The sequence below is a fragment of the Apteryx mantelli genome, chromosome 11 (assembly GCF_036417845.1).
Source record: "Apteryx mantelli isolate bAptMan1 chromosome 11, bAptMan1.hap1, whole genome shotgun sequence".
Classification (NCBI taxonomy): domain Eukaryota; kingdom Metazoa; phylum Chordata; class Aves; order Apterygiformes; family Apterygidae; genus Apteryx; species Apteryx mantelli.
This window is the reverse complement of record NC_089988.1, coordinates 24364766-24388409: the sequence shown is the minus strand read 5'-3', so window position 1 is coordinate 24388409 and position 23644 is coordinate 24364766. Positions and strand designations below refer to the sequence as shown.

General features: G+C 52.8%; 2 protein-coding genes across 2 annotated transcripts; both read right to left on the bottom strand.

Annotated features, from left to right (window-relative positions):
• Positions 1 to 8228: 8228 nt before the first annotated feature.
• LOC136993140 (olfactory receptor 14C36-like) lies at positions 8229 to 9164 on the bottom strand. Its single transcript, XM_067303151.1, has one exon. The coding sequence runs from the start codon at positions 9162 to 9164 to the stop codon at positions 8229 to 8231; it is 936 nt and encodes a 311-aa protein (XP_067159252.1).
• Positions 9165 to 22427: 13263 nt separating this feature from the next.
• Positions 22428 to 23363, bottom strand: LOC136993040 (olfactory receptor 14C36-like). Its single transcript, XM_067303058.1, has one exon. It carries the CDS (start codon positions 23361 to 23363, stop codon positions 22428 to 22430), a length of 936 nt encoding a protein of 311 aa, XP_067159159.1.
• Between the last annotated feature and the right edge of the window lie 281 nt (positions 23364 to 23644).

The window sequence follows — 23644 nt, the reverse complement described above, 5'->3', positions numbered from 1 at the left end:
TTGCTGCTTTGGGGCACAGGGGAACTGTCTGAGGAAGGAGACACATTGACAAGTTAGGACAGACTTCTCTGAGCAACTTTCTCGTAACTTCCCCCAAACACACACACATTACCTCTCCCCATCTCAGCAGCAGTGTCACTGAGCTCCATGGCTTGAGCTCTGGTTTGTGCTGGCCGAGTTTGACACAAGGAGTAGGGACTTCTGCCCATGAGCTCCAGAGGAGTCAGCCCTGACCTACAGCACTGTGTAAATGGGAAGAAGGGTGACTAAAATCTATATTCCCAGTTCGAGTCAGACTTCATCCACCCATACTGTTGAAGGGATTTTCAGCATCTTCACTCGCACTTCTAAATAATGTGGGTTCATTAAGAGTTTTAAGGCTTCTTTTGTTTCCTTTAGCTGGACCCCATAACCTTGAGAGCAGAGGGCTGTGCTGGCTGGGAGAGGAGAGGAGATGTTGGAGTTGACAGTTTCCTCTCCCACTTTGAGCATGACTCTGCTGCCTGGAGCTGTCCCTGCAGGGAGCTGTTTGTCCGTCCCCACATCTCTCCCCTCTCAGGGCTCACACACCCCATCCCACCCACTGTGAGCTCTACTCTGCCCTGCAGAAATCTCCCGGGGGCAGGACACTGCCCAGGGCACCTCCGTGTTTGCTGGTGCTATGGAGCAGGTGAGAGAAACCTTGCTGAGGCTGGAAAGGTGATGCTGGTTCTGTCCTTAGGCAGAGGGGTGGATGAAGGCATTTGCCTAGTCCCTCCCAGAACTGCTCCTCTCTCACTGTCACTGTCTCAGTCCCCTGTCTAAACCTGACAGATCCAATCCCATTTCACCCCACCCAGAGAGAATCAAACTGAAAGCACAGACTCTTGACAGCTCCTTCCCTTTCATGTATCCCCTGCCCTGACCTTCCTTTTGGAAAGTCCCCTCTAGAAATGTCCTCGGAGTGAGATGGAGATGCAGGCAGACATGACCCATGCAGCATCCTCTTGACAGGAGGCTCAAGCTGCCCTGCCAGGAATCTCTCCTCCTGCCCAGAGCTTCACCCTGTGGGAAGGTCCCCGGGAAGGCTGAGTGCTGACCGTTGTGGGCAGCAGAGTCACTGCGCTGGGCACACAGCACCCTGGGGCGCAGAGATACTGCTCTGAATTTCAGTCCTGGACAGATCTGCGAGCACACCCAGGCTTCACCCCCCTGCAGCGTCCCTGGGAGAAGGTAGCAGCATGCCCTGTCCCTGTGGCACTGTGACTGGGAATCCCTGCTCTGAAGCATCTCTTCCTCCTCTGTAAAGCTGAAACTGATAGAGCGATCCTTAAAAATCCATCGTGTGACTGGATGGGTTTCTAGACCTTGTCAGGAACTGCAGTAGCATTGCCCTGCAGCCAGAGACTTACTGTGTCAGGGGCTGTGAAGATTTCTCCCACAAGGAGCTCTCCTCTCTCCTTACGCTGCACGCTGCCTTTCACTTCTCTCTGTCTGGTCTCTTCTTCTGGCAGAAACTGCAGGCAGTGCCCGGAGCCCTGCTGCTCTTTGCAGAGGAGCTGCTCCTGACAGCGCTGTGTCTCAGCAGTGCTGCCTGGTTGCCATGAGCTCCCTCCATCCCAGGAGCCTGGCCCCACTCAGGACCAAAGGCCCAGCTGAAGGCATGATTTTTTTCTGTCCCTTCTGCTGCCTCCTCCTGGGAAATGTTCACTGAAGTAGACTAAAACAATCGCTGATGGTCCCTCTCTAAGCACTGAAAGAAGGCTGATTCCAGCATTGCAATTTGTCTCATCAGAGGATGGTTGTCTACGAAAGGTGGAAACGTCCCACTCAGGAAGCCCCCATTCCCATCTCTTAGCTAGGCAGGACAGCTAGATGGGTATAAGAATAGAGCTCCTTTTCCCATTGTTCAGGTATGGATTCAGTTGAGTCAATTTGGGCTTCTCAGGATGGTTTAGAAGGCCCTCGGCTGGCATAGGATTCAGATTCTCCCGTGAGCTCCACAAAAAACACAGAGGAGGTGGGATTCCCCTGTCCTAGGCAGAAGTGAGCACAGCATGGATGTCTGCATGAAAGATCTTGGTCTATGCATGACCGTGCAGGTCTTCTGCTCCATCCTCCTGGGAAATGTTCACTGAGGTAGACTAAAATAATCACCTATTGTCCTTTGCTAAAGAGTGGAGAGAGACTGATTCCAGCACTGCAATTTATTTCATCAGAGAATGGCTATCTATGATAGCTGGAAATGTTCCACTCTGGAAGCTCCTATTCCCATCTCTTAACTAGGCAGGACACCTAGATGGGGACAAGAAGGGAGCTCATTGACACATGGTTCAGGTGTTGATTCAGAGGAGTCGCTTTGGGCTTCTCAGGGTGCTTTAGAAGGCCCTGGGCTGGTGTGGGATTCAGATCCTTCTCGTGAGCTCCATAAAAACCACAAAGGGGGTGGCATTCCCCTTGCCCAGGCAGAAGTGAGCACAGCACAGATGTCTGCATGCGAGATCTTAGTCCATGCTCCCGTTATAATCAATGGAGATGAGGGTGAGAGTCAGTTGCTCACACACCTGGTGACGTTGGGAGACACAGAGGTGCTGGAGGACATGTGCTAGTGTCTGCTTGCTCTGATGGAGCAAGTGGGAGACACACATCCTTCTAGAGCATGAGTTGGGGTCAGGTAGGGAACTGCCTTGGCCACCTGCAATGATACTAGATGCCCACTGCTACCAGAGCTCCACTCACTAGGAAGCTGAGACACATGCAGACCCCAAAATTGCAAACAGTTGATGTCATCCAGTGCAGGCACTTGATTCAGTGACACAGAAACAGGCCTGCAGGGCCATTTCAGATGCCTGGGAGTGTCCAGCCCATCCACATGTCTCTAGCAGATACACCACAGGACCTCTAGGAAAACCATGGCCCTTTGGAGTGGTTGCTGGACAAGTGCCCCAAGGTATCTCAGGTTTCCTACCAGCACCCAAACAACTGGATCCCGCCATTGCCTTTAGCAAAGTCCCTCTGATCTACAGCCAAGACTGTTTCATAAATGGGAGAGGCACATCCCACCAAGGTCTCTGCTCTAGTCTCTGCACCCTTAAAACCTTCTAGCTTTCCTCCTCTTGAACCTCTTCTCAACCCAAGATGATATAAACAGGGACTGGGCTAATGATGACCTCAGGGTGCCTGGATCACAGGCTGCCTAGGGCCAGGGACTTCTTCAGGGGCACCTTCTCCTTCCTGGAGTTTGGTTCACCTCTGTCACGGGCCCCAAAGTACTACAAATCAGTTCAGGCAGCAATCTTCTCTCCTGCCATTCCTGCACAGCCCAGCTCTGTTTCTCGCTGGCCTTGGGCACTGCAGGCTTTGCTCTCTTCATGGGAACCTCATTCCACCATTACATTGCCACCTGCTCTCTAGGCCAGCATGGCTCTGCTCTGAGGTGGGGCCATTGCACACATGGTGTCCTTGGCTCATGGTAACAGGTTTCACCATGACCAGTCTGTTCTCTGTGCCACAGCTGAGGCTCTGCAACTGAAATATGCACAAGTGAATGTAGCCTGGGGCACAGAGAGGAGCAGATGGAGCTGCACAAGCTGTCACAGAACTGAAACATGGTTGGAATAACTGAGATGCGGTCAGACCGCTAGCATGACCAGAGGGCTGTGATGGCAGGATACAAGCTCTGCAGGCAAGACCATTAGGGAAGATGAGCAGGGGGGATGCCCTTGGTGTGAAGGGAAAGCTCGGATGGATGGAGCTCTTGCATGGGATGGACAAGGGTTTGGGTGAGAGCTTGTGCATGAGCATCAGAGTAAAGGTGACGTTGTGATGGGGGTTACAGACCACCCAATGAGGGTGAGGAGGTGGATGCAGTCTCCTTTAAGCAACCTGAGCAAGTCTGTGGGGCACAGGGCCTGGTTCTTCTGGGGGAACTTTAATCTCGCTGATATTCATTGGAAGGACAAAAAGCAGGGTGCAAGCAGTCCAGGAGATCTCTGGAGGGTGTCAGGGACAGCTTCCAAGCACAGCTCCCTGATGGGCCAGTAAGGGTGACGCTCACCTGGATCTGGTACTCACACACAAGGAAGCACTGATTAGGGCTGTGATAATCTGTGGCAACCTTGTCTGCAGTGACTGTGAAATAGTGGAGTCCCAGATTGTGAGGGAAGTGAGGAAGGACAATAGTAGTGTACAAACTCCAGCCATCAAAGGAGGAAACTTTGTCCTCTCCAGGGGACTGGTGGGTTATCCCATTGGAGGCAGCTCTGAGGGACAATGGAGCTGAGGAAAGCCAGCGGGTCTTTAAGGACAGCAGCCACCAAGCACAAGGATGGTCCATAGTGATAACCATTAGAACTAGGAGAAATCCTGGGAGATCGGCTTGGTTCAACAGGATACTGTTGTCCACCAAAGTAGGGATGGTGAAACCAAAGCTCCCAGAGACTAGAGACTTTCAGGGGACGTCAAGGGCACGAAGAAGAGCTGCTACTACTCCACTAACACAGAAAGACTGAGCAAAGAACACCTGGTCTCACTGCTGAATGGGGCAGTGACTCTAGTAATAACAGATGCAGATAGGTCTGAGGAACTCAGTGCCTTCTTGGCTTCAGTCTTCACCAGCAAGGTCTCCTGAGCCATTGTGCCTCAAGTCAGGGCTCCAGAAGAGAAAAACAGCCAGCAGGGGATGAGGGTTGAGTGAGGGATTGCTTGTAAGTACTCAGCCCATGCAAGTCTCTGGGATGCGATGGGCTGCATCCAAGGACACTGAGAGGGCTGGACAACGTCGTAACAAGGCCAGTCTCTATCACCTTTGGAAAGGTTGTGTAGATCAGGGGAGGTCCCAATGACCAGAAAAAAGGAATAGGTTCTGCCCATCTTCAAGAAAGGCCACAAGGAAAACCCAGGGAGCTGCAGGCCCTTCAGCCTCACTTTGGTGAGGAGAGTGTCATGAAATCATTCCTGCACAGCCTGATTGCCTTCTGTGATAAAAGAATTGTGCTTGTGGAGGAGCAGAAAGTACTAGATGTCATTTACCATGATTTTAGCAAGGTGTTGGACACAGTCTCCATGAATATTCTTGAATACAATAAGGCATCATGATAAGATGGGTAGACAACCAAGTGGTTAAAAAGCTGGTGCGATGATTGAGCTCCGAGGGTTTTTTGAATGGGTCATGCTTTACCAGGAAGCCAGGTAAAGGTGGAGTATGCAGGGGTCTATACTCGGACCTGTCTTGTCTGACAGGTTCACCAGTGACCTGGAGGATGCAACTCTCATCACGTTTGTAGATGACACCTCATCAGGAGGAAGAGTCATATGTTTAAGGGCTGCCATTCAGAGGGACCTCAGCAGACGGGAGGAACGATCTGTCACCAACTTTGTGAAATTCAACAAGGACAAATGCAGGTCCTGCACCTGGGACAGACCAACACCCTGCAATAATATGGTCTGGGGAGTCTTTGTGGGCAGGGAGCTGAACATCAGCCAGCAGCGTGCCCTAGCAACAAAGGAGGCCACAGCATCTTGGGCTGCATGAACAGGAGCACAGCCAGGAGATGGAGGGAAGTGATTATCTCCCTCTACTCACCACTCATTAGAGCCCATCCAGAGACTGTGTCCAGGTGGGGCTGCCTGTAGAAGAACACTGTTGATCACATGGAGTGAGCTCAGTGGCAGGCCCCCAAGGTGGTTCGGGGCTGGAGCACTTGCCCTGTGAGGAGAGGCTGAGGGAACAGGGCTTGTTCAGCACAGAGAAGGGAAGGTTTCTGGGGGAACTCATAGCAGCTTCCCAAGTGAAAGTTGCCACTGATAATGAACCAGGTTTTTACAGGCATTCATGGCAGGAGAATGAGAGGAAAGAGTTCAAAGCTGACACAAGTGCTGTTAAAATTGTATATAAGGGAGAAAAATCGATGAGGATCCTGAAGCATTTGAAGTGGCATCCAGAGGGACTGTGGACTCTTCTTGGAGGCTTTCAGGACGCAGCTGGACAAAGGCCTGCGGAACTTGGTGTGAATTCAGTGTGGATCCCAAAGTGAGCAGGGGGTTGGGCTAGAGTCGTCCCAAGGTCCCTTCTAGCCTGAATGGTTCTGTGATTCTGTCATCTCTGGTGATCGGCACTGCAATTCTTGCAGGCAGAAAAATCCTTTTGTGCATGTGGGTTAGCACCTAACATGGCCTCCCCAGAACCAGCCCCTCCTAGTGGTGGGAGGTTGCCTCTTGGGCCTGAAAGGTTTTCAGTTCAAGGTTTCCTTATGAGTGACTGCTTATCCAGAATGGGCCCTGCTCACAGCCTACAACACCTGTATGATACAACATGATACCAAATGACCATAACACAAACAAAAAGTCATGGCATGAGGGTGATGGCACTCTAATGTGCCTAAGGTCTTTAGCAAATGAAAAAATATCCTTACCCAGCCGGGGCTGTGCTCTATGTGGTGGTCAGCAAACAGCTGTGCTCCGGGATCTTCCACGATCTGGTGCAGAAGAGAGGTCATGCAAGGCAGGCCTTTTCTCCTCCATTGGGATAGAGAAACCTGCAGCAGGATGGAGGTGGCCACGGACAACCCCACAGCTGGGGTGAGCAGCCAGCATGGGAAAGGGGTGATGTGAGGGGCTGGTGTGGGACGATGGCCCTGGGGCAGCTTCCCCAGTGTGTCCGTGCAACACAGGGAACCACCTGGGCTCTTCTCTCCTGCACCTGCCATGTCTTGGTGCCTTTCCCAGGAGACCTGCATTTGCCCTGCAAGCACACAGCTCTGTGCTCCCACACTGCCGTTCACACAGAGTAGCTGCCTGATGGCATTTTTCACCTCCTGGGCCCTTCCCAGACCAGACCAGATCCTCCCTGGCTCTCCCCAACTCCCCTGCCCTCTCCCCAGCTCACCCAGCAGAGCAGCCCATGCTGGCGGTGGCTGACAGCAGTGCCCACCATAGGGGGCTGCAGAGCTCTAGGCACTCACTCCACAGCCCCAGACCCTCTGAAGGGCACAGCAGGTCCTGGGGGGCAGGGAGGGCTGCCAGACTGCCCATCAGCCCCCGGGCTGGGGGCCAGGAATGGCCCAAGGAAATGGAGGCCCCTCACTCCATGTCTCCACTACTGTCGTGACCAGGAGATCCTTAACCGTAGCTGCCTGGAGCCACTCTGGGCAGCCCCTCTCCCCAAGACGGCACACGAGTCCTGGCCCCAGGGCTCCTCAGGCAGCGCCAGTGACAGAGCAGCCTGCCCTGAGCTGACACACTCAGAAACAGGTTTTCATTTATTCCCCCCCACAGAAGCAAACAATTGCACCTTTGCTTTTCTCCAGGGATGTCCCTGCTCCCCAGAGAGCCTTTCCCCAGGTCAGTGTGTCCGTGCTGTCCTGGCCAGTTATTCCTGCAGCCCTCCCCTGTGTTCCCACAGGGCCGTGGGCTGGCGGTGGGGCTCTGCACGGTTAGCGGGCCCACACTGGGGTGACTCCACACTGGTCGTGATGGTCAGGACAGAGCCAGCTGGCCCAGCATCATTGCACCTGACACCCCCCTCCCCAGGATCTGTGGCTGTGGAAGATGCTTGGAACACTCACAGGGCATTTCATATTGTTCAGGATGTGTTCAGAGGTGTCGTTAGACCCAGCCCATTCCCTCTCCTGAGATTTGGTACATTCCTCAGTTTGGCCCTTTACCTTTGGGTGACTCCACTTGGTTTTGGGAGTCTCCACTCACTGCCCATCCCAGGCACACGCTGCTCTGGAGATCCCCTCTGCTCTCCGGGTGGCTCCATACTCCCTTCCAGAAGGATGGGCATCTGTGACCAACCTAGTGATATGTGGGACAGTCCCTGGCAGATACCACTTGAACACTCACCCTCTCCAGGGGCCCTGGGCACCAACTGGGCACCCTAACACATCACCCTATGAGCGCATCCCCCTTAGCCCATGGAAAACCCAGGCACGGCAACAAGGCCTTTTCGAGTGCAAATCCCTGAGCAAATTCTTGGCTCCAGCTTGGGAAGAAGAGCCCAAACTTCAGGCACTGTGCTGAGGAGATCTCCTTTTATTACAGAGATGCTGCAAGGGAGGCCAGCTCTGACACAGTGGTCAGCAGATTTACACAAAGCCTCTGGGTCAGACAGACGGGGTTTGTGCCTCTGGAGAAGAGAGATGAATTCAGACACTTGTGTACAAACACGCTTATCACAGATAGAATGCCCCAACCGGAAATGTTCCCTGAAATGGCTTGGAAATCACTTGTGAGGAGAGATGGGCAGCTTATTGCTGCTGAAACAGCACCAACTGAACCAGTTTCTTCAGTGCCTCCTTAAGCTCCTTGTTCCTCATGCTGTAGATGAGAGGGTTTACTGCTGGAGGCAGCACCGCGTACAGCATGGCCAGCACGAGATCGAGAGCTGGGGAGGAGATGGAGGGGGGCTTCAGGTAGGCAAAAACTGCAGTGCTAATAAACAGGGAGACCACGGCCAAGTGAGGGAGGCACGTGGAAAAGGCTTTGTGTCGTCCCTGCTCAGAGGGGATCCTCAGCACAGCAGTGAAGATCTGCACGTAGGACAGCACAATGAAAACAAAACACCCAAAGCCTAAACAGGCACCAACCACAATAAGCCCAACTTCTGTGAGGTAGGAGTCTGAGCAGGAGAGCTTGAGGATCTGGGGAACTTCACAGAAGAACTGGTCCACTGTGTTGCCTTGGCAGAGTGGTATTGAAAATGTGTTAGCAGTGTGCAGCACAGCATTGAGAAAACCACTGGCCCAGGCAGCTGCTGCCATTTTGACACAAGCTCTGCTGCTCATGAGGGTCCCATAGTGCAGGGGTCTGCAGATGGCAACATAGCGGTCATAGGCCATGACAGTGAGGAGATAAAACTCTACTGCAAATGAAAAAAAGGAGAAAAAGACCTGGGCAGCACATCCTGAGTAGGAAATGGCTTTGGTGTCCCAAAGGGAATTGGCCATGGATTTGGGGACAGTCGTGGAGATGTTGCCAAGGTCCAGAACAGAGAGGTTGAGGAGGAAGAAGTACATGGGGGTGTGGAGGCAGTGGTCGCAGGCTACAGCTGTGATGATGAGGCCGTTGCCCAGGAGGGCAGCCAGGTAGATGCCCAGGAAGAGCAAGAAGTGCAAGAGCTGCAGCTCCCTTGTGTCCGCAAATGCCAGGAGGAGGAACTCGTTGAGGGAACTGCTGTTGGACATTTGCTTCCTCGGGGCTTTGTGGACTGTCCAAGGAGGAAAAGACAGTGGCAAGTTAGAGCAGGCTTCCCTGAGCGAAACCCACTCTGTGTCTCACAGAAACCCCCACCTTTCCTCTGCCCTTTACCTTCACTCAGCTCCCTTTCTGTAGCTCTCTTTACACTGGCTGAGGGTGCCATGCGGAGCAGGGACCTCTGCCCATGGGCTCCAGAGGAGTCAAGTCCTGCTCTCCTGGGGGGTGTAAATGGAGGTGTCAAAATGACCCTGCAATGTGGTGGGATACCTGGGGATGGGCGCTGGGAGCTGGGAGCAGGGGACTTGGTCCAGGTACCAGTGGGAAGTTTCTCTGTTTCCCATGATGAGAGCTGAATACAGCTCTCGTGGCAGCCGTGTCTGAAGGAGAAGACCCTTGTGAGGGATTCATCTGCCCCAGCCTTGCCCTCTTCAACAGAGGAGTCTGTATCTGAATCAGCCACACCAGCTGCCACTCCAGCAAGGCAGAGAAACAGTCAAGTGAAGGCAGGGGGTGACCTGACCCTTTCTAGATGTCTCTCTCCCAATGGGATAGACCCTACCCTTATGTCAGTTTACCATCTGCACCCTTCCTGCAGGCACTGCAGAGAGAATGGGAAGTGACTAGCTCTGATGCACACATCCCGCAGCAGATTATGTCCACCGAGTTATGTGGAAGGGCTGTTCAACATTTCGAAACCCCTTTTTCTCTGCAAAATGATCGCTGGAGGAGTTTGAGGATACATATATATATATATATGTATATGTATATATGTGTGTATATATACACACACACAGAGATATATATATATGTATTATAAATACACATATATATATGGTGGTGTACACACACACACACACACACACACACACACATATATATGTATATATGTATTTTAGATGCCTCTTTCTCATCGTGGGAGCATTCTTGGACAGGGTAGAAATCTTTGGCATTTCAATTGCTCTCAGCACGAGCCCTTGTGCATCCCAAGAGGAAAAAAGGACTCGCTGTGACTTTGAATAGGGTCATGGGACCTGGTCTGTCCATGAGTCTTGCCCCTCACTGCCCTGAACTTACACCTCACTCAGAGGAAGGACAACCAAATTCGCAAATTCCTCTAAGAAAGAAACTGGACACGGGACTGAGCTGGGAGCGGAGGAGTTCAGATTCACAGTGAAGATTTCCAAATTCTATGCTCTCAGCCCCGAGACGGAGAGAGTGATGAAGAGTGTGACAAGGTTTCTGACTCACATGACCAGACCAAGGACTCTCAGATCTTACAGAAATGCTCCAGGGAAGCTGTGCTTTTCCGGAGGGCAGCTTGCAGCTTGACAGCACAGCCCCGAGAAGCAGTCAAGGGTCCTAAAGATGAACTCTCCTAAAAGGAGAGTCAGCTCATTCCCCAACGTGATGAAATGCATTGCCAGGAGCCTCAGAGGTTGTAAGGGGATTGGGGCTTCTCACTGCCAGGAAGGGAACACCATGCAGGACACACAGGGCCGGTGTCTTAACTGCAGCTGAACACCCCCAGAAGGTCTGAGAGAAACCTCAGCAAGTCCCTTCATCCCCACCTCAGCCTACAGACAGCACCACCATCACCTTCTTGGCCTCGTGAGGGTTTGCCTGACCTCCTCCGTGCAATCACAGAGATGCCCCTGGACAGGGCCCTGCCTGTGGGAGTTTTGTGGAGGGCAGAAACAAGCACACGGAGGGTGGGAGGGGGTCTGTGGGCACTGAGCAGGAAAAGACATTGGGACAGAGAAAGAGCTGCCAGCAGGGACAGCTCCAGGCAGCGGAGATGGGCAGGCAATGAGAGGGAAGTGCAATCAGAAACATTATGGGTGGATGGAGTTGAGCAAGTCATGGTCAGGCCCTGCAGTGCTGACACCTCCCTCAGGGAGCTCAGATCTGCCCTGCAGAAACCTCCCAGCAGCAGGACACTGCCCAGGGCCATCCCCGTGTTTGCAGGTGCTAAGGAGCAGGTCAGACAAACCCAGATGAGGCCAGCAAAGGGGAAGCTGGTGCTCTCTGTAGACTAAGGGGTGGCTGGAGGGACTTTCAGAAGTTCCTAGCAGACACGTTGTCTGCTCCTGGAAACTGTTACTGAGTCTCAGTCTGTTGTCCAAGCCTGACAGCTCCCTTTCATTTTCCTCTTGCCAGGTGGTAGGAAATGTAAAGCACCATCTCAGGAAATTGGTTTCTCTTTCAGGAAATCCCTGCCTTCACTTTCCTTTTGAAAAGTCCCCTTGGAAATGTCCTGTGCATGAGCTAGAGCTATGAGCAGCCCTGACCCACACAGTACCCTCTCCACAGCACACTCAACCTGCCCTGACAGGCTCTCTCCTCCCACCCAGAGTTTCTCCCCGCAGTGCCATGGGGAGCTCCCCGGGCAGGCTGAGTGCTGACCCTCGCAGGCGACTGAGTCACTTAGTTAGGAATGCAGCACCCTGGGGCGCAGAATCACTGCTCCGAATTACAGCCCTGGGCAGACCTGTGTGCAAACCCCAGCTTCACACCCCTGCAGCTTCCTTGGCAGAAGGTAATAGGATGCCCTGTCCCTGAGATGATATGGTAGAGAATCCCTGCTCTGAAGCACCTCCCCCTCCTCTGCACTGGAGAAGCCAGGAGAGAGAAGCTAAAAGTCCTATCGGTGATGGGATGGGATGGGTTCAGAAGACCCCTGCAGGAACCTCAGTAGCATTGCCCTACATCCAGAGACTTACTGTGTCAGGGGCTATGAAGATTTCTCCCACAAGGAGCTCTCATCTCTCCTCCCACTCCACACTGCCTTGCACTTCTCACTGTCTTGTCTCCTCTCATGTCAGCAGCAGCAGGCAGTGCCCGGAGCCCTGCTGCTCTTTGCAGGGGAGCTGCTCCTCCACACAGCAGTCTCTGGGCAGTGCTGCCAGTTTGCCATGAGTTCCCTCTGTCCGAAGAGCCTGGCCCCACTCAGGAGCAGAGGCGTAGCTGAAGGCGTGACTTTCTCTGTCCCTTGTGCTCCCTCCTCCTGGGAAATGTTCACTCCAATAAACTAAAATAATCACTGATGGTCCCTCTCTAAGCACTGAAGGAAGACTGATTCCAGCATTGCAATTTATCTCATCAGAGGATGGTTATCTATAAGAGGTGGAAATGTCCCACTCAGGAAGCCCCTGTTCCCATCTCTTAGCTAGGCAGGACACCTAGATGGGGACAAGAACAGAGCTCATTGTCCCATGTTGATTCAGATGTGTCAGCTACGCTTCTAAGGGTACTTTAGAAGGCCCTGGGCTGACACAGGATTCAGATCCTTCCTGTGAGCTCCACAAAAAGCACACAGGAGGTGGCATACCCCTTGCCCAGGCAGAAGTGAACACAGCAGGGATGCCTGCATACAAGATCTTGGTCTATGCTCCCAGTATAATCACTGGAGATTGAGGGTGGGAGTCAGTTGCTCACACACCTGGTGACATTGCGAGACACAGAGGTGGTCCAAGGCATGTGCCAGTGTCTGCTTGCTCTAATGGAGCAACTGTGAGACCCACATCCTTCCAGAGCATGAGTTGGGGGCCAGGTGGAGAATTTCTTTGGCCACCTGCAATGATACTAGATGCCAACTGCTACCAGAGCTCCACTCACTAGGAAGCTGAGGCACATGCAGATCTCAATATTGCAAACAGCTGATGTCATTCAGTGCTGGCACTTGATTCAGTGACATAGAAATAGGCCTGCAGGGCCCTGTCAGATGCCTGGTGTGTCCAGGACATCCACATGTTTCTAGCAGACAGAACATGGGACCTCTAGGAGAACCATGCCCCTTTGTAGTGGGTGCTGGTCAAGTGCCCCAGGGCAACCCAGGTTTCCCACCTGTGCCCAAACAAGTGGATCCCGCCACTGCCTTCAGGCAAAGTTTGTACTGTCTGCATTGGATCGTGCTTCATAAACAGGCCACACAGCACACCAAGGTCTCTACTCTAGTCTCTGCACACTAAAACCCATCTTGCTCTCCTCCCCTAGAAACTCTTCTCAACCCCAGATCATATGAACAGGGAATGGGCTAATGATGACCTCAGGGTGGCTTAAATTGCAGGCTGTCCAGGCCCAGGGACTTCTTCAGGGGCACCTTGTCCTTCCTGGAGATCGCTTCACCTCTGTCACAGGGCACAAACCTGCTGCAGAGTCAGCTCAGGCAGCCAGCCCTCTCCTGCCATTTTGGCACCGCTCAGCTCTGTTTCTCCCCGGCCTTGGGTACTGCAGGGTTTGCCCTCTCAGTGGGAACCTCATTCCACCATTACATTGCCACCTGATATCTAGGCCAGCATGGCTCTGCTCTGAGATGGGGCCATTGCACACACAGTGTCTTTGGCTCTTGGTAACAGGTTTCACCACAACCAGTCTGCTCTCTGTGCCACAGCTGATGCTCTGCAACCCTAATATATGCAAATGCATGCAGCCTGGGGGAGAGACAGGAGCAGATGGAGATGTACAAGCTTTCACAGTTGTGAAACATCATTGGAATGACTGAGATGTGTTGGGATCGCTCACATGACTGGAGGGCAATGCTTGTGGGGTACAATGTCTTCAGGAGAGACTGTCAGAGAAGAGGAGGAGGGAGGATACCTTTTGTGTGAAGGGGCACCTCGGATGTGTGGAGCTCTTCCATGGGAGAAGCAAGGGTTTGGGTGAGTGCTTGTGGGTGAGCATCACAGTAGGGGTGACATCATGGTGGGAGCTACAGACCACCTAACGAGGGTAGGGAGGTGGATGCAGTCTCCTTTAAGCAACCTGAACAAGTCTGTGGATCACAGGCCCTGGTTCTTGTTGGGGGGACTTTAATCCCTCTGACATGAACTGGAAGGGCAAACAGCAGAGTGCAAGCAGGCCAGGAGGCTTCTGGAGGGCATCAGGGACAACTTCTTAGCACAGCTGCCTGATGGGCCAGTACTCATGATGCTTTCTTGTGTCTGGAAGTTTCAAACAAGGAGGAACTGATCAGTGGTGGGAGAGTCAGTGTCATACTTTCCTATAGTGATCATGAGAAGTGGAGTCCCAGATCCTGAGCGGAGTGAGGAAGGATAGTAGCGGAGCACAGACCCTGGAGTTCAGAGGAGCAGACTTGGGCCTGTTGAGGGGACTGTTGGGGGATCCCATAGAAGGCAGCTCTGAAGGGCCCAGGAGCTCCAGAAAGCCAGCAAGTCTTTAAGGACAGACCTGCCAAGCAGAAGGATGGTCCATCCCAATACTCAGTAAAACTTGCAGATGTCTCAGGAGATCGGCTTGGCTTCATGGGAGCGCAGCCTGAGCAATAAGGTAGCATGGAGGAAGCAGGAGGAGGGAGAGGCTGCAATGGAGAAATTCAGAACCATTGTCCAGCAAAGCAGGGATGATGTTTGGGAAGCCAAAGCTCCCCAAGGGTAGACACTTGCAGGAGATGTCAAGAGCATGAAGAAGAGCTACTACTGCTTCAGTTGCAGTAAAAGAACAAAAAGGAAAATGTGGTCTCACTGCTAGATTGGGCAGGGAATCTAGTAACAGCAGATGCAGATAGGTCGGAGGAGCTCAGGGCCTTCTCGGCTTTCATCTTCACCAACAAGATCTCCCAGGCCATTGTGCCTATAGTCAGGAGTCCAGAGGGGGGGGGAACAAACAAACAAACAAAAAAGTCTAGAAAGTGGAGGACGTACTCCTACTGAAGTCCGCTGATGGAAATCAGTGTAGTTGTCTTCCCAAAGTTGCTGAAGCATGATGGAATTTAGCCTCCTCGTTTGTCAAGATTTGTCCCTTATGAAGAAAGACCTGATATTGTAGTTAAGGCATTGAAATGCTAAATCCATTACTATTACGAATGCTGTAACCCCTATTTTTTGCAATGGCAGACTGTCAGAAGGGATGCTAGTGGCAAACAGATCTTGATTGCCTCTTACATTACAAACGTTGCATACACTTGACTCAGGATACAAATAACTATCTCAGAATTGCCAGAATTATTCTCTCAGGCAAAATTATTCATCTGTCTGAAAAGCCTGTGCGTGGGAATGGGGGGGTGGCTGGGTCTGAGTGAATCTCTTGACTCAGAAAACCTTTTGGACAAACATTTTCCGTGTTGCTTTCTGCCACAGCAAATTCTAGAAGGTTCAGGTAGGGTACTCTTGTGATGACGGTATCCATTTGCTTGGGAAAGCACAGCACTGAGGTGCTTCAAGGATACAGAACTGAATAGAAAACTGAAAAAGGAGAACTACTGATAGGAAGAGCTTTTTGGGGAGGTTTGCATGGCATACAGCTGGTGTTGCAAGCTGCAAAACTGGTGCCCATGCTGGACCGTTCTGTAATAGTGTAGTAAATGTAGCTTTCAATGAGACTCCAATATTCTTCCACCATACACAGACATGTGGAATATAAATGATAGTTGGTGCTGTCCTTTGGGCTTCCCGGATCCTGGTGTCCAAGTCAGTCTGGAGCACCAGCAGCACCACGCAGGCAGGAAAGCTGAGGGCAGGCACTGTCAAAGGAGCCTGGTTACGAGTCATAATTTCAAAGTTCATTTTATAAGAGGTGACAACCTCCCGCCTGTCTGAAGAGCTCCCCAGCTCACAGCTGCTGTCTCATTTCCAGAGGCTCCTTCTGACCAGGTTCCTTGCTGGGGAAGATCAAAGGCCATGGCCTGCAGGTGGTACCTCAAGCACATAAGCAGACAAGCCTCCACCCCACGAACCAAGCGTCAAGCATCCTTTCCCAGGATGCATTTCTCTGTGCGTCTGATCAGATGATCAACACTCAGGCAGTTCTGGTCCCCAGGAGAAAGTGCTGGCAGCAAATGTGGGCACTGACTAGACATTATTGGTAGATGACCACAGAGGCAACCATCACATAATTTTTTTTTTTTTTAACCTAAAATGATGGACAACACATTGCCTTGGTTTTGAGTCACTTAAGGAATGCTGTGTTTCAAATCAACATGACTATGAGCCTGTGGATCTTTTTGGTGCAGGCTCGGTCCTTGAACTTGATCAGTAATAACAACGTGCTTTATTGGAACTCTAGTACCGAGTTTCAGCTTCATGCTTGCTTCTTCCATGTATTGCTATAACCCTCCCTCCCCGACAAACTCTTCTTTACTCTCTCCTCTCCCTCCCCTCACTCTTACAACAGCCAAGGCTGTTTAGAAGGACCCAGCAGTTTGAAGCCAAAGGACACAGATATTATCTGTGGCAGTTAAAGAATGGTTCCTCTTGTCTAATAGGCATTTGATGTGACAATTCAGCCTCAGCACCCTGAAGGTGATTCTTCATCACTACACACTGCATCTTCTGTTAAAAATGATTTATACCATCTGAAAGACAAGAGACGTTTGTTAACTTCCCTGAAGAGCCCATATGCCTCACTTGCACTAGTGCAGCTTCCAAAGTAGAGCTGAAATGCATCCTCCTGCATTTGGTGATTTAATGGGAACACGCTATGTTCTTAAGTCTTCGTCCTACCACACAGCACAGGAGACTATACAAGCCTCTGCAAAGCTCTCCTGAACATCCAGATGTGGCTCAGTGTATTTCTCCAGTATAGGTGAAAACACCTATTCTCAAAAGGAAAAAAAAAAAAGATGATGATCAGGAATGCCTTCTGTAGTTCCTAGACACCTAATGATATATAGAATCTATATACGTATATACATATATCCACATATATGTGTGTATATGTGTATTTATTATATATATATATTTCATGACAGAGCACTTGTGTAGAACAACAGACTCCCCACACAACCACAGGAACTGTGGTTCCGTAGCTCTGTGCTGTGCACGGTTCATTTCTACCAGCTGATAAGTGTTTCTTTCTAAATGCAACAGCAGTCTCCTTCTTTCAGTGTCCAAAAAAACCCAGAGAAGCCAACCAAATCCCTGCTTGCATGAACTCGGTGATGAGTCCATTCAGTGGACTCCGGCACCCTGCTGGATCCACGGCAGCGGGAGCCTGGCACAAGCCCCCTGCCCAGCGCAGCCTGGGGGCGGCTCAGGCCTCCCTGGAGAGCCCCAGCCCGGCAGGGAACGGCCCGGCAAGGCCACCACATTTCTGACCTGTCATCTCCAGAGACAGAAGTGGCCTCACCAGCCATTTCACAGCCCTGTTGGTGCTGCTCAGCTGCTCAGGCTGACGTGACCTTACAACTGCTTTGCTGATGCCACTCCTGCTGCTGGCCTATCAGGGACTCAGGCAGAAGTGACCTCACAGCCTACATGGAGGCCATCAACCTGCTTCTGGATCATCAGCAGTAGAGACTGAGGTGGCCTTACATGAATCAACAGCAACCAAGAGCCTGCTGATGACCTATAATTTACAGAGAAGGAAGTGACCTCACAGTCAGCATCAGAGCCATGTCCCCACTTTTGGCCTATCAGGTCCTCAGGCAGCAGTGACCTCACAATGAACATCCAAGCCATGTGCCTGTTTCTGGCCTATCACCACCAGGGACTGAGGTGACATCACAAGAACCTACATGAGCCAAGAGCCTCCTGTTGGCCTGTCAGCTCCAGGGAAATAAGTGATCTCACAGCCAGAATCGAAGCCATGTGCCCACTGCTGCCCTATCAGCACTCAGGCAGAAGTGACCTCACCAGCACAAACTTCAGTCTTCTGCCTGCTTCTGGCATATCAGGTGCTGATGCAAAAATGAGCTCACGCTTAGCATTGAAGCCACAAGCCTCTTCCTGGCCTCTGAGCAGCAGGCACAGAGGAGACATGAAAAGAAGCGACATGATCCAAGAGTCTGCTGTAGGCCAATCAGCTTCAGAGAGAGAAGTGACCTCACGATATGGATCTAAGCCATGTGTCTCCTGCTGGCCTATCAGGTGCTCAGGCAACAGTGACCTCCCAAGCACAAACCCCAGCCATGTCCCTGCTCCTGGTCATGTTCTCACACAGACGTGACCCTGTCATTGACTCCCAGGAACGTAGGGAAGGTTTTTTCCCAGGATTTGATTGCTTCTGCAGTGGATTCCCAGGAGCTGGCAGAGGGCCTATGAGGTAGCAGGGCCCTGGCCCCAGGCACGTGTCAGCACCTTCACCTTGCAAGCCGTGGGACCTGTCCCTCCTCCCCTCAGTCCTCTGAGCAGCCAGCTCCTCCCCAACAGGGTGACAAGAGCCTGAGGTCTCCTTGCCCACCCAGAGGGCATGCTCCTGATGGACTCCCAGAAGCACTGCTGCCTGCTTGTCCACAAGCGCCTGGCCCAGGAAGTGTGTGCAGGGAGTTATCCCAGCACCAGGCAGTGCAGTGCCAGGAGGATCCCGCCAGGCCTGTTCTTCCAGCACTTCCTCAAACAACATGCTTGCGAGGAACAGGAAGGACCAGGTCCCACCCGTGCCCATCCAGCCGGCTGCAGGCAGCACCCTGGGGACTTGGTTTAGTTCAGCACAACACAATTCTGAGTGTAGCGGCAGGGCTGGCAGTCACTGGTGCCTTCCCCACCACTCCAGGAGCCAAGACTGCTCCCCAGGGCTGAGGAGCTACCAAGAAAGTTGGAGGTGCCAGAGAAAGGCAGGGAAATACTGCAGGTCTCATTCAGGCCAGATGTTACGGGATCTGCTTCTGGGGTCATTTCAGTGGTGGCCGTGATGTGACTGAGGTCCCTTGGGAGCCACACATGGGAGGCATCCCGTAGTCTTTGGCCACCCAGCACTTCAAGGTGCCAGGCTGAAATCTTTGCTTGAGTGCCCAGCAATTCCCCCTTGGCTGGAAGGGGTCTCTCAAATCCTGCTGCCCCCCCATCCCACTTCCCACCAGGGGTGTCAGGAAAACATCCTCCTTCTCCCAGGTGCTGCTGGTCATGGAAGAAATGGCCTTGCCAGAGAGGGGGTAAATCCACCTGTATTTGGAGATGTTTCCTGGTGGGACTCCTGGCCTGAATTCCCCCTTTTGATTCATTTCTTCTTTCTTCCTCCACCTCTCCCACAGAAATTTATCTTCCTCTGTGAGGTGTGTCAGGAGCCCCTGGCATGAGCAGAGGAGGCTGTATCCAGCCCCGTGGCTCGGGGGTTGGGATCCTTGGCACATCAGGAGGGTCACGGTGACTTGGCTTTTCCAGGCCTGTGCTGTGAGGTCTCACGCACATACTTACTCTTTCAGTGGGCTCCCCAGGCTGCCCAGATTATCACTGTGGCATTTCCCTGGACTCAGCTCTTTCTCCATAGTCCTGATCTATTACGGAAGGGGAAAAACAGAGTTCAGGGTAGACTGAGGTGGGACCAGAGGAAGGATCACTGAAGAGCAGAGAAAGCATCAGTTTATAGCCACCCTCAGGACATTCAGTCCTAATCTTTTGTCTTTCAGAGCAAACTCAGGCCTCATCCCGCAGACACTGGAGCCAATGAAAAGCCAATGCCCCCCACAGAGGTGTGCTTGAGCATGACTTCTAATGCTTTGACTAAAAAGTTAGACTAGCAAAAACATGTTCTATCACGTAAAAATCAAAATCCTGGCTGTGCTATCAGAGGTCGAGTAAATCAGAAGTCCCCTGGAGTTCTCTCCTGTGAGCAATTCTGGGCATATCTGGCTCCAGCCACTTGGCAATTGGCAGAAATGCCTTTTTTTGGGGGGTGGGGTGGGGTGGGGTGGGGTTGTTTTGAAATGTTTGCATTACCTGGGCACAACATTGATCATACCGCTCTCTCCAAGAATGGTATTCTGCCAATTCTGCCCTTTTTTTATTTTGCTTCTCTTTGGTTGAAGCTGCCAGGATATTTCATCTGTCCCACTGCACTCACCCTGCTGCCTGCACTCTTGCTAATACAAGCCAAGTTAAGGGTGGCCATCTTTGCTGCAGGAGCACCCTGCTGACTTCTTGTCAACTTGATGTCCACCAGGACCTGCAGGTCATTCCCCAGATCCTCTTCCTTGTCCTTTCTTGAAGATGGATGTCATGTTTGGGGGGGGAGGTGGGGAGGGCCGAGGGCCAGGCAGAACCTGTGCACTGTGCCAGCTCCTGCTGCACCACCAGTTCCTGCGGTGTGGGGAGAGGGGATGGGACATGGGGCAGCACAGGGGTAGCATCAGGTCGGTAGGACAGGGGCAGGGGGCAGTGGGGGCTGCAGCAAGCAGTCATGGCCGGTGTTTCTGCAGCACAGCAGCTGTCACGTTCACCTCACATGCAAAAGTCCTGCACTGACCTCAGGCAGAAACAGGCCATTTTTCTGGTGCTGGTGCCACCCTCCCAGCAGGACGGGGACATAGGAGGAGGGTGCTCTGCTTCTCCTGGTGCTCAGGCCAGCTCCATGAGGCTGGCCCAGCTTTGCCTGAGGGACTTCTTGGTCCTTGGCTCTGCTCTGGCATGGCTGGAGCAGGGACAAGAGCTCGTGGGGCCGGGCTGGGAGAGCTCTCCTGGGAGTTTCTCTTTTGCAGTGGAACGGTGAGGAACATCATGGCTTCCATCTTTGCCCCGTCCCAGCGCCCGCACATGGCCCCATGTCCCCCCTGTACAGGCACCGCACAGGGCAGGGTGCATTCAGGGTTGGGGAAATGTCCCCCTGGCATGGTCCCCATGACAGACCTCGGTGACCTGTCCCCCGACCACCCCCCTGCTTTGGCAACCAAGGGCACAGACCGACCTCCTCTCTTCTGCACCCGGCATGTCTTGGTTCCCCTCCATGAGACCTGGCTCTGCACCACAACCCCCTGATGTGTGTCCTCACCCTGCCCTTTCACACAGCTGAGCTGACATTGGCGTTTTCCTCTCCCAGGACCTTTCCAAACCCAGCCCAGACCCTCCCCAGCTCTCCCCACCTCCCCTGCCCTCTCCCCAACACACCCAGCAGAGCAGCCCAGGCTGGCGGTGGCCCCGCAGCAGTGCCCGCCGCAGGGTGCTGCAGAGCTCTGGGCACTCACTCCACAGCCCCAGACCCTCTGAAGGGCACAGCAGCTCCCGGGATCAGGGAGATGTGTGTCACCCGCCCCATCAGCCTCCAAGCTGGTACTAGCCCCAGTGGCACAAAGAGGCAGAGCACAGTGACACTCTCTGTGCCCCTTCTTCTGGTGTTCAGGAGACTCCCTAGTCCCAGGCTGCCTGCAGACCCCTGTGCCAGCCCCTCTCTCCAGGACAGCACAAGAGTCCCTGCTCTGGGGCTCCCCTGGCAGCTCCTGCTGCCCCAGGGGCACAGCAGCCTGCCCTTAGTTGACCTGTCTAGAAACAGATTTCTCCTTCTCATTTATTCCTCCTGGCCAGCACACAGCTGCTCCTTTCCTCTTCTCCAGGGACATCCCTGCTCCCCAGAGAGCCTTTCCCCAGGTCAGTGTGTCCATGCCGGCCTGGTCAGCCATTCCCAGACCCTCTCCGGTGCTCCCTACAGGGCCCCAGGCTGGTGGTGCTGCTCTGCAGAGTGAGTGGGCTGTGGGGCCCCGGGGCAACAAGGTGATTCCACACCAGCCATGGAGGTCACAGAGGGAAGCAGACCCAGCTGGATGAGCATCATTGTACCTGACAACCCCTACCAAGGGGTTTGTGGCAATGGACAATACTCTGAGCAATCACAGGGCATTTCCAATGGCTCGGGCTGTGTTCAGGCATGTCGCAAGATCCAGCCCATGGTTTTCATTGAAGGTGACATGAACAACTCTCCAGGCTCCCTTCCCTCTGCCTGCAAGGTCCCCACTGCCTCTTGCAGGATTGCAGAGCTCTCACTAGCCTGGACATTCATTGCTTTTGCCCTTTACCTTTGGGTGACTCCACCTGATTTTGTGAAGCTCCATTCTCCCCTAGGCGCATGGTGACCTTGGAGATGCGCGGTGCTCTCCTGGGGGCTCCACACTCCCTTTGAGAAGGACAGGCATCAGTCTCCATCCCTGTCATATGGGAGATACTGCTTGACCATTCACCACCTCCAGGAGCACTGGGCACCCACAAGTGAGAGCTGAATCCAGGCCTCATTCCCTAACACATCACCTATGAGCTCATCGCCTTGAGACCAAGGAGAGCCCCGGAAAAGCAATAGCCCTCTCCCAGGTGAAAATCCTTGAGCGCATTCTTGGCTCCAGCTTTGGAAGGAGAGCCCAACCTTCAAGCACTGCACTGAGGAAATCCCCTTTTATTAGAGAGAGGCCAGCTCTGACACAGTGATAGACACATTCACAGAAGGCCTCTGGGTAAGATAGACCGGGTTTGTGTCGCTGGAGAAGTGGGATGAATTCAAACACTTCTGCACAAACATGATTATCACAAAGAGAATGCCCAAAGCATAAGAGTTGTCTGAGATGAATGGGAAATCACTTATGAAGAGTGATGTGGAGCTTATTGCTCTTGAACTAGTACCAGCTGAATCAGTTTCCTCAGTGCGTCCTTGAGCTCCTTGTTTCTCATGCTGTAGATGAGGGGGTTCATTGCTGGAGGCACCACCGAGTACAGAACAGCCACCACCAGATCCAGAGCTGGGGAGGAGAGGGAGGGGGGCTTCAGGTGGGCAAACATGCCAGTGCTGATGAACAGGGAGACCACGGCCAGGTGAGGCAGGCACGTGGAAAAGGCTTTGTGTCGTCCCTGCTCAGAGGGGATCCTCAGCACAATAGTGAAGATCTGCACGTAGGACAGCACAATGAAAATAAAACACCCAATGAATAAACAGCCACTAACCACAAGAAGGCCAACTTCCCTTTGGTAGGAGTCTGAGCAGGAGAGCTTGAGGATCTGGGGGACTTCACAGAAGAACTGGTCCACTGTGTTGCCTTGGCAGAGCAGTAAGGAAAATGTGTTCCCAGTGTGCAGGAGAGCATTGAGAAAACCACTGGCCCAGGCAGCTGCTGCCATTCTGACACAAGCTCTGCTGCTCATGAGTGTGCTGTAGTGCAGGGGTCTGCAGATGGCAACAAAGCGGTCAAAGGCCATGATAGTGAGAAGACAATACTCAGCTGACATGAAAAAGGCAAATACAAATATCTGCGCAGCACATCCTGAGTAGGAAATGGCCCTGGTGTCCCTCAGGGAATTGGCCATGGATTTGGGGACAGTGGTGGAGATGGAGCCAAGGTCCAGAACAGAGAGGTTGAGGAGGAAGAAGTACATGGGGGTGTGGAGGTGGTGGTCACAGGCTACGGCTGTGATGATGAGGCTGTTGCCCACGAGGGCAGCCAGGTAGATGCCCAGGAAGAGCGAGAAGTGCAAGAGTTGCAGCTCCTGTGTGTCCGTGAACGCCAGGAGGAGGAACTCGTTGAGGGAGCTGCCGTTGGACATTTGCTTTGTCTTGGTTCAGGGCACTGTCCGAGGAGGAAAAGGCATTGACCAGTTAGAACAGGCTTCTCTGAGCAAAACCCATCCCAGTCCTCAAAGTACCCCCCACATCACCTCTCTCCTTTACCTTGTTCAGCTCCTTTTCTGACCTCCGGCTTGTGCCGAGTGTGGCATCCAGCACAGGGGCCTCTGCCCAGGGGCTCCAGAGGAGTCCTGCTCTGCCGGGGGGGGGGGGTGTAAATGGAGGGGTCAGACTGCCCTGTGTATTTGGTGGGGATAACTGG

Coding starts and splice junctions, on each gene's coding strand:
- LOC136993140 (XM_067303151.1), bottom strand. CDS start 9,164: ATGTCCAACAGCAGTTCCCTCAACGAGTTCCTCCTCCTGGCATTTGCG.
- LOC136993040 (XM_067303058.1), bottom strand. CDS start 23,363: ATGTCCAACGGCAGCTCCCTCAACGAGTTCCTCCTCCTGGCGTTCACG.